We start from the raw sequence: 13,414 nt of genomic DNA on the forward strand, positions 1-13,414 counted from the left end.
TGTATAATGTGTGAACATGGTGATCGATACAGAAATTATACTTCGGCCGATTTGTTCCCATAGCTTCCAAGGGAACGTCACTGGGGTCAAGGGTGCCGTATGTAAATGATCACTAGTGTAAGTGGGGTTGAAGAGTATATTGACCATTAAGGGAATTACGGTAGTGGGTGGTGAAGGGGTGCCGCGTGTAAGCGAAAACTAGGGTAAGGTGGTCGAAGAATGTATGACCATTAAGGAGAATAACGGTAGTGGGTAGTCACTGGGGTCAAGGGCGCTGCATGTAAATGATCATTAGGGTAAGGGGGCCTCTTTCCTTACTGGGTGAACTGCTGGGCTCTCGGCCTATTTTCATGTTGTCCCAGTTGGTGTGCTCTAGGCCTCTCTTCCCTTGATCAAATTGTTGGGCTCTCGGCCTCTTTTGTTTTCCAGCTGAGCTAACTGTTGGGCTCTCGGCCTATTTTTTAGCTTGGCTCTGGCCTGGTGGGCTCTCGGCCTCTCTCTTAGCTGGGCTAACTATTGGGCTCTCAATCTCTTTTCTAGCTGGGCTAACTAGTGGGCCCTCAACCTCCTTTCAACGGTTGAAAGTCCACTATGTTCAAGTTGTTGTTGGACTATCGTCCTCTTTTCTATCTGTTCCGACCAGTGGGATCTCGAGGTGCCATAGGTGAATGATCACTAGAATGAAGGATCCACGGGTAAAGGGTAAATGATAGATATAGCAAGGGATTTACGGAGTTTCCCTTGCCCTAGCGATTAGTCAATCACGGTACCATCGCCACAGCGATAATTCACCAGTGTTGTTTTTGCTTTTTTTTAATCACGACAACATGGAACATTAGGGACAAAGGTTCACGGGTAAATTATCACTGGGGCAAGGGTGTCACGCTAGTCTGGGAGCTGTGAGTGGAAAAAAACGTTCGAGAACCACTGAGATAAGCAGTCAGCATCTTGATTGGTATGCGAAGGACTCACATTGAAAATCTTGAGGACTTCCTTCCTGTCCATGGAAATGTTCATTTGACGGAGAAGAGCGAGGCACTCGTCGAAGTTGAGGCTGCCGTTATTATTGACGTCGGCCCTCCGAACTTGATCGATGAGCCATCTACAGAGACATCAGAGATTCATGATCAAAGACACCATCCATGTCTAATTCAAAAATGTATGAATTCATAAAGAGAGTTGCATTTACCTGCCGTGCGCCTTTTGGATCTTGGAGTTCTTGCAGGTCGCCAGCAGGTGTCGAAGGCCCCTGACCCAAGCGTCCCTGGTCTTTTCGTTCGGCGCGACCAGGTTGAGGATCCTGTTGTCAGAGCACACGACCGAGAAGCAGTGCTCTTCCTTGGCCCAGTCGTAGTTATGGAAGACGGCGAACGGCGACGACCGCCGGCGCCGGACCTTGGCCTGGAGCTTGTTGAAGATGTCCGTGCCCCATCCGATTCGAACCTCATCGACGTCGTACAGGTCGACTGCGGGATGACAATAACAAGAAGTGAACTCACGCCATCTATGTGCTGAATTAGAAGTTAGAAACTAGCAAATGGAGTGATAGTTTTTTTGAGTGCGATTCTGAGACTGCTTTTGAGGTGTTCCAGAGAATACTAAACTGAATTGTAACCGAATTAGGGAAATGTCGTAAAGTTGCTCACTCGCTTCTGCGCATATTTAGAACCCTGTACAGAAAAATACCACCCAACACCGCAGACACTGTCTGAGTTATGAGAAGCTGCGACTGGTTATATGATAAGCATCACTAGCGTCACATTTGAGACACGTCGGCTGAATACCTGCCTCAAAGCGTGACAGCCATTGTCAAGGATGGAAGTAGCTCCAATGACACAGACTTCCTGCAGCAAAGTCTCTAGGCCAGGTTTTTGCATGATTTCCTCTATAGTGAATTTATAAAAACAAGAAATGATAAGAACCATCCCGGGTCTCCATCTGAAGCACTGCCACCCATACCCTTGTGGGGTGCAACGGTTTTGCCTCGTCATTGTTTCTCAAACTGAGCAACAGGGGCGATGGAAGAGTCTGGGGTTGGTAAAAGCTTTGGGTTTATTACAGGGTCCTGTTGGTTGGCTTGAGTTGAGAGACAATAAGAATTTTTTTTTTCAAGAAAGGGGACGAATGAACAAAAAGTTTGGGACACTATGTTCTAGGTCAGAGATTCCTAAAGTGTGCGTCGTGACACCCACTTTGGGAACCGGAGGGGTTAGGAATAAAAGGAACTAGGGGAGGGGGCGAGAGATTCGTCTGAGTGAGAACATTTTTCGCAACATAAGTAAAAATGTCTCAAAACTAAAAAAATTCTTCAACTCATACCAGGTTAATAACTAAGGAACTTCCTTATACTATCCAGTGTGGTGACGACTAGACTTGCTAAATTTAGTGTCCACTCAGGAACGTAAACAAGGAAAAAAAAAGGCCAATAATTTCAACCCTTGCTCCTTTACTTTATGGTGGTAGCTTTATACGGTAGGGTGCCCGGAGGAATCTATTCACCCACTGGTTAAAACCTGTTCTCTCAGGAACATTTATTTTCCTCCACAATAAGAAAAAAAACTTTACTATAGAAACTAATTTTAACCTCTTAACGGTCAGGGACGAGACATCTCGTTCCAACGCAAATGGAAAAAAATTCATTCCAGCTCTCCCTATTTTTACCTCTTTCCTCATCATCTCGCGAAGCTTCACTTTAACCTTTGAACACATTTTTTTTAATCTTTCTTTTTAGCGATTTTTTTGTTCCTGTTTATGTGTGGAAGAAAAAAAAAATCGCTATTTTTCTACTATATAAAAAGAGATAGAGGAAAAATTATACATGGGGGTGGGGGTTTGAAGAGAAATCTACTGCACTGATCTTTTTCTCCCCTTCTATTTCTAACATGCAATGAAGGAAACCAGTTTTTTTTTAAAATCAGATTGATGATACTTGATCATCCACATTTGTTGCCAACTGTCTGCGTGAATGGGTTAAGGAAACTATAATTGCTACAAATGCGGAAAGAAAATCGGTGGCGACTGGAGGAAAAAAATCTTAATCCCCACTCTCAAATGTCTGGTCGCCACTTGGCGACCGTTGACTTTCACTTTTATCTACTCTCAACTGACAGCTACTTCCCATACATATATCATGCAGTGTAATTTAATCAAATTCTGCATGTACAACAATCAATAGACCAAGTTACTATTTATGCGAAGGGGGGGGGATTCAGAAAGAATCAACAGATTTTAAAAAATTAGAAAAAACCTTACACGATATGAACGTGTAGAGAAAATGTCTACATTTTATGTTATGAACAATTAATAACGTCAGTGAGTCGTTTATGAAGCTCTTTTTATGAAGTGAAGTCACTGAGAATATTGGGAGGGTTTTGAAATGTCGGAAGGAGGGGGGGGGGGAAGGTGGAGATCAAAACTGTTGTGGGGAGTATACCGCGGGCACTCGCTATAATAGAAAATACTCCTACAGTTGAAAAATAATTTTGTATAATAAAGCAAGGTGTGACTGTGCCACAAACATGAAAAGGTTCTGAGCATTCAAAATAATGTAACATTTACTTTAAATCAACTAAAATTGCTCCTCTTGCAAAAGGAACCCTAAAATATTCTTACACTGGGCCCTGCGTTTGGTAATGGTGATCCCGTGTTCGGTTACCCGCTCCGCACCATTACGACGCGCAAGATAGGCATTCCGTCTATTGATGGCACCCTCCGCGGGATTCAAAGCTAAAAAAGCATGTGGGTAGTTTCGAAATCTTTATAATGAACAATTCCGTCAACTAAATACCGAAAAATAATTTTATTTCATTCATCGTTGATTACGGAAATTAAAGCGTTATTTCCGTTTAGTTCATTATAAAAAATAGAGAATGCAACGAAAAACGGGAAATATGGTCACCCTATGTGGTGGTCACCAATAAAATTCTTGTGAAAAGAAGGGGTTGCGCTTCGAGTATGGGAACCACTGTTCATGGCCGGCATGTCCCGATTCGTTAGAAACTACGCAGAGAAATATGTACGAGGTACATGTACAGCTAAATAGTGCCGTAATAGTAAATTTATGGTATAACTATTAGAAAGTACTAAAGGGTGGATTTTCGGCTCCCGCTTCCATGGGGCCCATGCCTAGAGCGGAAAACAAAAAAAATGTGACTATTTATCATTACATTCCTATTTGGCAATGATTGTGTTGTCAAGACACGTTTCGTGATCGGAATATTGATCAATCATGTGGTCTTACCCTGACATTGATGAAAACTGAGTGACTTTATTACTTTAAAAACTCGTTTCTGTAAGGTTCGCTTTCATTGTCGAATGTTAGCATATAATTTGGTGATCTTGGTTGGTTATCATCATAGTAAAAATTGTAGATAGTATGTAAAAGAATGGTGATAATGTGTGTAGCTGTATGTGTAATAGTCATAGGGAAGGAGGGAGAAAGACCATGAACGATATTTTTTTAAATCAGGGGTTCTTATATGGGTCGAAGGAGCTTCCGAGATAGGTCGTACAAATCCACTTACAGCCAGCGATTCAAACTTGATTTGTAGGGAGCTTCTTAGATGAGACGTGGAGTCCACTTAGGGGCCATTCAAGTATTACGTAGCAGATTTTTAGCCCCCACCTTGTTAGCAAAAGTCAGCAAAACACTGACCCCCCTCCCCCCTTGTCAGCAAAATTTCGTCTTTGATGACGTAAGCAACCTTCAAACTAGAACTCCTTAATACACGCGATAATATATGAAGGCGTCTTACTTCAAACCCCCCTCCCCCCCTTGTCATCAAAAGTCAGCAAAACCGAAACCCCTCCCCCCCCCAATTGATGCTGACGGAATACTTGAATGACCCCTTACAACGTCACTGGTTTCTCTAATTTCGAAGAACAAACATGGGTCGCAAAGTTGATCCTGTCGTTGATTTTGGGGCACGGCTGTAAAATTTCAAGAATCCCCGTTCTAAATGATCGGATCGAAATCATGATCCGCAATCGACGTCATCACATAGCTACGTAGCGAGCGCGTGAACAAGCGCATATATATATATATTTGCGACATCAGTCATCGTGCAATATCCTCGAGGAAGTCATTCGGGGTCAGCGGATGATCATGAAACACAATTTGCTTTCGATTTAGCTCTTGCTCCATTGGAAAGAAAACTTTTAGGAGAAACACAGTGTCAAAAAAATTGATTGGGATGATTTCGAGATTATACTGTAAGCATATTGTTTGAAATATAATCTCATGGCATCTGTATCATAATACCACCGAGTTTGGTGGAGTGCGGCGTCGTTTTGCAATTAGTCCCGCTCTCCGTCATTACGGCAGAAAAATAGCTTACCACGTCATACCGGAGACATGTAAACCACAAAAAAAAACCCATCATCATTAGGGTGGGCTATGTCATAGACGCAAATTTGACCATGACATATAACCAACCTTGTTGTCACGGTACTTGGCCAGCCTGGTACCAAAATTTGAGACTAAGACCGGTCGTTTACGAGCGAAAACAAGTCACGTATATGCGCAAGACTACTATAGCGGTCTTGCGTATACACGTGAAATGTTTCAAGTCATAGTAGCTTCTGGTGGATGGCCATCCAGCATAAGCTACTGCAAATGATAACAAGTTGCGTGTATGCGCAAGATACGTCCATTTATATTATTAATATGTACGTGCTTGTAAACGCGATACGCGTATGCCTCATAATTATCCAGCCTTCTCGTATTTTTTTGAAGAAGATATGGCCTTATCTTATATCTTACTACTGATACTTTCTACTTTCTGACCGGAACACCTTACACCGGATGAAAGTTGTTTTCAGGCCGGAGGTTGTGCACCCTCTGCTGTAGAGGGTTCCCAGAGAGTTTATTTACAAGGAGCCCATGATGCTATTGAGACGGCCGATATCTTTCACTCTCAATGATTTCAAACGCAGAAACATTTTTTACACGGGGAAAAAAATTGGAAGGGGAGGGGGCTTCAGATACGAGGCCATATCCTCTTCGATATCAGTGAGCAAATAAACACGCCCTAAAAACTATTCCCAAAATGAAATGAAGGGTAAGTCATTGAAACAACGAATAATATCTTTTTTGTGAAAATGTAAAGGTAAGTGTCAAGAAGAAAATACATCGCCGAGTCATCATCAATCAGTGAATGTACAGGTGGTGGCCGCAACGAAAAAATAAAATAATAAGAAACAATAACAAAGTCCAATACGCATAATGATTGTATGCATTGTCATTTTTTTTCCTTTCTATAAAAATCGACACGAGTCTTAAGAGCTTTTCCATTTTTGACAGAAAAAGATAAGCTAGAAAAATGAGATAAGCCAAGGAAAGGAATAGAGCCACCCATCGGGCCGTGCGACATGTGAGGTCGCACCGGGCCCCGAGTTTGGGGGAGCGCCGTACTGATTTTTTTCATAAATTCTGAATTTTCAACTTTGGGATTCTGCATTGACATCTAGAAATAAATAATTCTGAAATTATTTTTTTCACAAATTCTGGAATTGCTTTTCAAATAAATTCTGAATTTTTTCATCAATTATAGAATTTTCATCAGTTCTGGGATTCTTAATTGTTCAAAAAAAAATTTCAAATTATTTCTTTCATGTATTCTGAATTTCCATGGGTGCTGTAATATAACTTCTTTCATTTATATTCTTTCCTTTTCTGAAGTTTCGATTCTCCTCCCTACAGAATATACAAAATCGGCGCTAAGGGACACCGAAATTATCAAGACACCTCTGGCCCCGCGTCTGGTAAGGGTGGCCCTGGAAAGGAACACTTTATTTTGAAATTGATATTTATAAAACAATAATAATAATCGATAATTAGTGATATCGTTTAGAAACATTATGTGTATATATATATATATATATATATATATATATATATATATATATATATATATATATATATATATATATATATATATATATATATATATATATATATATATATATATATATATATATATATATATATATATATATATATATATATATATATATATATATATATATATATATATATATATATATATATATATATATATATATATATATATATATATATATATATATATATATATATATATATATATATATATATATATATATATATATATATATATATATATATATATATATATATTTATTTATTTATAATTGAAATAGTCATTATATAAAAAAACTATATTTTCCGTTATCGCAAGATGTGGTGGGCCCTTTAGATTTTTTCCCAGTGGTTAATGGTGGGCTTTTCGGCCCCATTTGGGTCTCCAGTGAAGAATAAAATTGATCGAGAGGGCCTTTTTCTGTCGTTAGGCCAGTGTTGCTAACATTCCGCCCGTTAGAATTGTTTTTCCCTCTGTGGCCATTCAGGAGTGACCAACACCTTAGTTATTGCACTAACTTCTGAATAACTGCATAGAGTGCAAAAAATGCATATGTTTTTTTTAAGGTGTTCCCTTCCCACGTTTACTGTGGCCCGTCAAAGACATCTAATAACAATATGGACCCCCCAGCCAAGTAATGTTCTGAGAGTCCCCCAATAGGCTGTACATACCCCCGATCAAGGATGTGGATGACAGAGCTACAGCCCGGAATCCCGGGATGATTCTTATTTTTTTGTTTTTCACACCATAATTTCTCTATATAGGGCCACCAAAGATCATTGCCCAGGGACCCTGCCACAGGATGTGCCATAATGAGGAAGCATCTATAGTATCTTCCACCACCAAACCAGAACATGGCTCCTACTCTGTCCCAGTAAGTATCTACCAATAGATTTCAGTCTTATACCCTGAAGTGATAAAACCACAGAGTAAGAATAATATTTATTAGAATAATAATTTATATCTTTAGTCTATGGATAAAACCCACATGAAACACTCCCTCCTCATGCACATGGCGCTCCCGGACTGTGGCTCATGCCGTTTGGATAGTCCCGAGTGTTATTAATGATGCTCAAGAGGATGTCACTTGGTTTACCCCCCCCCCCAAGAGGGGGTTCCCTAATCTTTCGGGACAGGGACAGTAAAGATCACTTCTGACCAACTGTCCCCTTCCTCAGGATATATATAATACAACTTTTGAGAGGAGCTTCCTGAAAGTTGTAAACATTGAACCAAAGATTGGGACCACGGCCGATCACTTGAGCAGCCACACCGGGCCATAGACTTTTCTCCACCGAAATTTTACGACAAATTTGACGTTTCTGGTGGGTAATCGCATTTTTATTAGCACTCAATTACACCTTTCTTCAAGTTGCCCACCAGTTTGAATTTCTCATAAAATAGCATTGGAATCCCTGGAAAGCGCAGGGCTCAGTGAAGCCAACCTCTGAATAAAATAATTCATAAAAAAAGTGGATTATTTTTGTAAAGACTTACTGTCGGGGTTTTTGGTCCAGCAAAGCGGCTTACGAGAAGGGCTGTACGTCAGCCTCATGTTCTGCAAGTCCACCTTGAATTTCCTCTTGTATATCTTCTCGGTGTCTTTCATTTTGTGCATCACCGTACCAGCTGCTATCCCTCGCATGACACCGTCCAGAGCAATCGCTGGAAAAATTAGAAAAAAAAAAAAGTTGGAAAGTTTCATCAGAACTGCCCTTGGGGGCTTTGCGAGAGGTGCGGACGCACCGGCCCCCCCCCCCCCCACTCTTCAATGAGGACCAGCAAGCACTCACGGCAAATTATTGAGGGCTTTCACCAGTTCTTTTAAAATTATTTCCTGCATTAATTCTGAAATTTCATCATTTCTGGAATTTTTTTATACCAATATTTCTAAATTTTCATTGATTCTGGAATTGTTCTTTTCATTGATTCTGGAATTATTCTTTTCATTGATTCTCAATTTTCATCCATTCCCCCAAAGTTTATTCTGAATTTTTATCAGTTCTGGAATTCTTTCATTATACGGAATTTTCATAACGGTGAAATGGAATTATTTCTTCCTTTAATTCTGAATTCTCATCAATTCTAGAATCTTTTTCATACCATTGATTCCGAATTTTCATCAATTCTGGAATTACTTTTTTCATTAATTTTAAATTTTTATCTACTCTGTAGTTATTTCTCTCATGAATTCTGAATTTCCATTTTGTGTTGGAATCAGTTCTTTCAATTATTTCTATTTCATCAGCACTAAAATTTTCATTAGTTTCGGGAATTGTTTCACTCATTAGTTTAAAATGACCTTCAGCGCTCAATTTTCCACCAATTTTTTGTGTTATGTACATATTTTTGTGTATTACGTCTGCATCGACGGGGGTGTTCAAATTTGCTGACTTTTGATGAAGGGGGGGGGGTTTGAAGGTTGCTTACGTCATTGCTTTACCACCCTTTTTTGAATATATGAAATATTCTAAGCTGCTGACGAAATTTTACTGACAGGTGGGGTGGGGGAAGGGGTCAAAAATGGTTAAAAATCTGCTGACGCAATACTTGAATGGCCCCTAATCGATATAATTTTTAACTTCATCGTAGTAGATATGCGGAATATTTGGAGAAAATACCTCTGATTTTGTTCGAAAAACTTTATGAAATATCAGGATAAAATATGGAGATTTTTTTTTGTATTTTTCACTCTCAAGATACTTTAATGATACACATTTGATAACTCGAACATATCGATACTGAAGAGCATAACCTTGAATTTTTTCACCTTCAAGATACCGCAGAACCTGAATTTTTTCCTTTCATTTCAGATACTGGTCCTTGCCAACACATTTTTGACATATTTTAATAATTCTGCATAATACCAATACTCGAGATACTTATTTTTACACATTCAACAATATGCACATAACTTCACATAATATCGATGCTCAGTATAAATTTTTAAGGTACTGGGGCATTCATTCAAAAATATGCGCATAACTTCGTATGCTATCGATATAAATTTTTGACGATTTACTCGGTATGAAGTACACTCGAGGTATATACACATTCAGCAATACTCGCATAATATCCTAACTTAACGCGAAATTTTAATAACTCAAAATATCAAGGAAATAGATTTTATGCAAATGTGAAAGAAAAGTCATCTGGTCTCCGCGGGGAATCGAACCCAACCTGTATGTATTGTATATCGCCTAATGTATTGGGCTGAGAAAAACTCTCTCTTTAGTTAAGATACTTACACATTCAACAATATGCGCATAAATTCCAATAATACCGATAATCAATGTAAAGTTTTAGGGACTTACTCGAAATACTTACACGTCAGACAACACTTGCATAACTGCGTAATATCGATGCTCAAGATGAAATTATAAGGACTTAATTAAGATATTTACTCATTCATTGAGATTATGTGCATACTTCCCTTAGTATCGATGTGAAGTTTTAGGGACTCACTGTGAAATTTTAGGAACTAACTCAATATAAAGCTCTAAGTACTTAGTCAGAATAATTAGGCATTCAGCAATATTCGCATAATTTCCAGTAATATCGATGCTCAATCTGAATTTTTTAAGGACTTACTCGAATAATATGTGCATATTCGACAACACATCATAACTTTGCATAATATTGATACTCGAGATACACGTACGACAAAACATGCATAATATCGATATTATAGGTTAAGTTTTATGTTTTCAACAGTAAATAGTATAAAATATTTGAATTTTTTTATTCACCTTCGCGAGGCTCATAATTACGGGATTCGATCCGCCCATTGTCTCCGCTCCCCCAACAAATAGTAAAGATGCTCTCCATTTATGCTCTTCTGTTTTTCACTCTCACATAATAATCATCTCAAGGAGGCGAATAAACAACAACAAACGCACGCGTTTCCAAGTTTTCCGTCCGCCACCAAACTTGTTTTAGCGTCGTCTGCTTTTTCTTTGCCTCTGCTAATACGTATTTCTTTACCTCTCCTAGTGTGATGGGAGTTTGAGAAATGGCTCTGATTGGCTTCGATAAATATCGTATATGATCCGACTTAAATCTTATGTCTTGCTATTCAGCGTGCGAGTCATCGTGCAACGTTTTGCGAGATTTAAGATTTTTCACGGAAATCTCGTGTTATTCCTTATTTTATTCTATAAGGGGGTCATTCAAGTATTACGTCATCATCGATGGGGGGGGGGGGTTTCCGATTTGCTGACTTTTGATGACAAGGGGGGAGGGGGGGGGGTTGGATAATGCTTACGTCATCGACCACGCTTTATGAAAATATGAGTTAGGATTCAGAGCGGCAGAGCTGATGACGAAATTTTGCTGACAAGAGGGGGGGGGGGAGGGGGTCAGCGTTTTGCTGACAGGGGGGGGGGGTCAAAAATGGCTAAAAATTTGCTTACGTAATACTTGAACGGCCCCTAACTAGCTGTTACCCCGCGGCTTCGCTCGCGTGGATTTGGTAATCTGAAAATCTTTTGGCGACGATTCCTTCGAATAACATTTGAGTTCCCTTCATGACCTCCTTGGGGAGTTACATTTCCAGAACTCCCGTCTTGGTGAGGCCCTATATAATAAAATATGGTACTGACCAAATTTCGTATTTATACTTTCAGCGGTTTCGGCCCGGCCTGATTTCTCTATATACCTTTGAATCCCCATTATGTCCCATTATATCCCAAAATTCGACCCCTTATGGGGTCGAATTTTGGAAACCCCTTCTTAGTAAGTCTTTACATCATGAAATAAAACTCCTGACCATATGTCATATTTATAGCTTCAGCCGTTTTTGTCTCGGTGATGATGAATCAGTCAGGATATGTTATGTGTATAGATTTCACAGAATTCCATAATTCCCAACCTATAGTACGTATACCCCGCTGTGGTGGTCGAGTGGTCATACTGACGGACTCGCATCACGAGGACCCGGGTTCGAACCCCACAGTGGTGGCCGGCTAAAGTTGGTTTTCTGTGGTTCCCAACTTCGAGGCACAAATGTGAGCCAATCTCCCCGTTAAAAAGTCTCGCCGCAGAGAGTAACAAACCTACAATTGTATACAAGTCAATCATTACACTTCATGCATAGTTAGAAAAATTGATGGCAGATGGCAACACTATACACATAACAAACACTACACAGAAACGAACTTCACGGAAGGTTCACTGCACACACACTCCAACATGTACCAATTCACAAGGATGACGTCACTCTCCGGTACCATACGAAAGTTTTTAACAACTGGCTGTTGCGAAGATATATTTTGGAAAGAGAGAAAATTCAGCGGCCCCTGCGGGGAATCGAACCCACGTCCTTTCACTTTCCGGGTGAACGCCCTAGACCACTAGACTACAAAGGCACCGATTCTCTCAATCTTTCCTTGGAGCTCGTGTACACTGAAAGGGACCGTACATGGACGACCGGACCAGACTCAGGCCAAGCTCACAACTGCAGACGCTGCCACCAGATGGCGACTTACACAAGTGTAAGTCGTCAAGTGTCTTGGCGTCCAAAATATATCTTCGCAACAGCCAGTTGTTAAAAACTTTCGTATGTACCAATTCGTGAAAAGTTCCGCGGAGGAATATGGACGGAGGTGTATGTCTGGTTTATATACCTACCCTCTAGTTACGTACTACCAAAGCCTCCTAGATGTAGCATGTAGGAGAGGCTTTGATACTACTAACCATTGAAAGGTACGCGAAAAATTACTGGATAATGGAGTGATATCTCGGCTAACGAACGCATCGGCTTACGAATTTTTCGGCTGACGAAGATTTTTTTCATGATTTGTCTGCCTCGGCTAACAAATGAGGATTCGGCAAAGGAACATTTTCTTTGATATCGATGCACTTGCGCTTTGTAAGCTGAATTTTGTGCTAATCATCATCAGAATCACCTGGAATCTTGTTCCAGATGTAGGGTGGCCAGATGTCCCCGCTTTGTTTTTTTTTTGCTAAAAAGTGCCCTGTCCCGGAAAGTGCTTTCGGGACTGCCATTTGTTCGGGTTCTGAATTTAGGTGATCAAAGATTAAACAAATTGAATTATTTTTCGAATATTTAGTTGGCTGAACTGGGTTGTTCCGAAATTCCAAACTACCCACCTTTTTTAGCTTTGAATCTAGTGAACTGTCATCATCCCAGCCGCAAGTTTTGACGGAAAGGTCACGTTACGCATCGTAATGGTACAGAATGGCCAACTTGGTATTCAAACTCAGGGTCGCTCCTATGAGACGTGGGACCCAGTGCGGATCGGATTCCCAATCTCTGATTCCTTCCTAGAAATAATTATTTTCGCGATACATATAATCTATATGTATAAAATTGATTTTCCATGTGTGTGTGTGTGTCTTACCTATACAAATCTACAATTTTAGATCGATCGTCGCCAAATTTTGCATATATACCAAATGGGACCCGACTTGAACGATAGGCTACTTTAAAATTTCATCAGAGCAGGGAAAATGCCCCAAACGGGCAAAAAAACTGTCGGGCAACAATGATTTTT

The 13,414-nt window shown here is 39.9% G+C and overlaps 1 protein-coding gene across 1 annotated transcript in view; it reads right to left on the reverse strand.

Moving 5' to 3' along the window:
- Positions 1 to 10,856, reverse strand: part of LOC149081088 (1-phosphatidylinositol 4,5-bisphosphate phosphodiesterase delta-4-like) — a 37,595-nt gene extending 26,739 nt beyond the window's left edge. Inside the window, exons 1-4 of the mRNA XM_089237868.1 lie at positions 10,649 to 10,856; positions 8,397 to 8,564; positions 1,190 to 1,466; positions 973 to 1,102 (exon numbers count right to left, since the gene is read on the reverse strand). Coding sequence (XP_089093994.1) covers positions 973 to 1,102; positions 1,190 to 1,466; positions 8,397 to 8,564; positions 10,649 to 10,727 — 654 coding nt within the window. The 5' untranslated portion in view covers positions 10,728 to 10,856. The remainder of the gene's footprint in view (positions 1 to 972; positions 1,103 to 1,189; positions 1,467 to 8,396; positions 8,565 to 10,648) is intronic.
- Between the last annotated feature and the right edge of the window lie 2,558 nt (positions 10,857 to 13,414).

This window comes from Pholcus phalangioides, unplaced genomic scaffold (genome assembly GCF_987345545.1).
Source record: "Pholcus phalangioides strain wild (caught in Gottingen) unplaced genomic scaffold, Ppha-v1.0 ptg000010l_1, whole genome shotgun sequence".
Taxonomy (NCBI): domain Eukaryota; kingdom Metazoa; phylum Arthropoda; class Arachnida; order Araneae; family Pholcidae; genus Pholcus; species Pholcus phalangioides.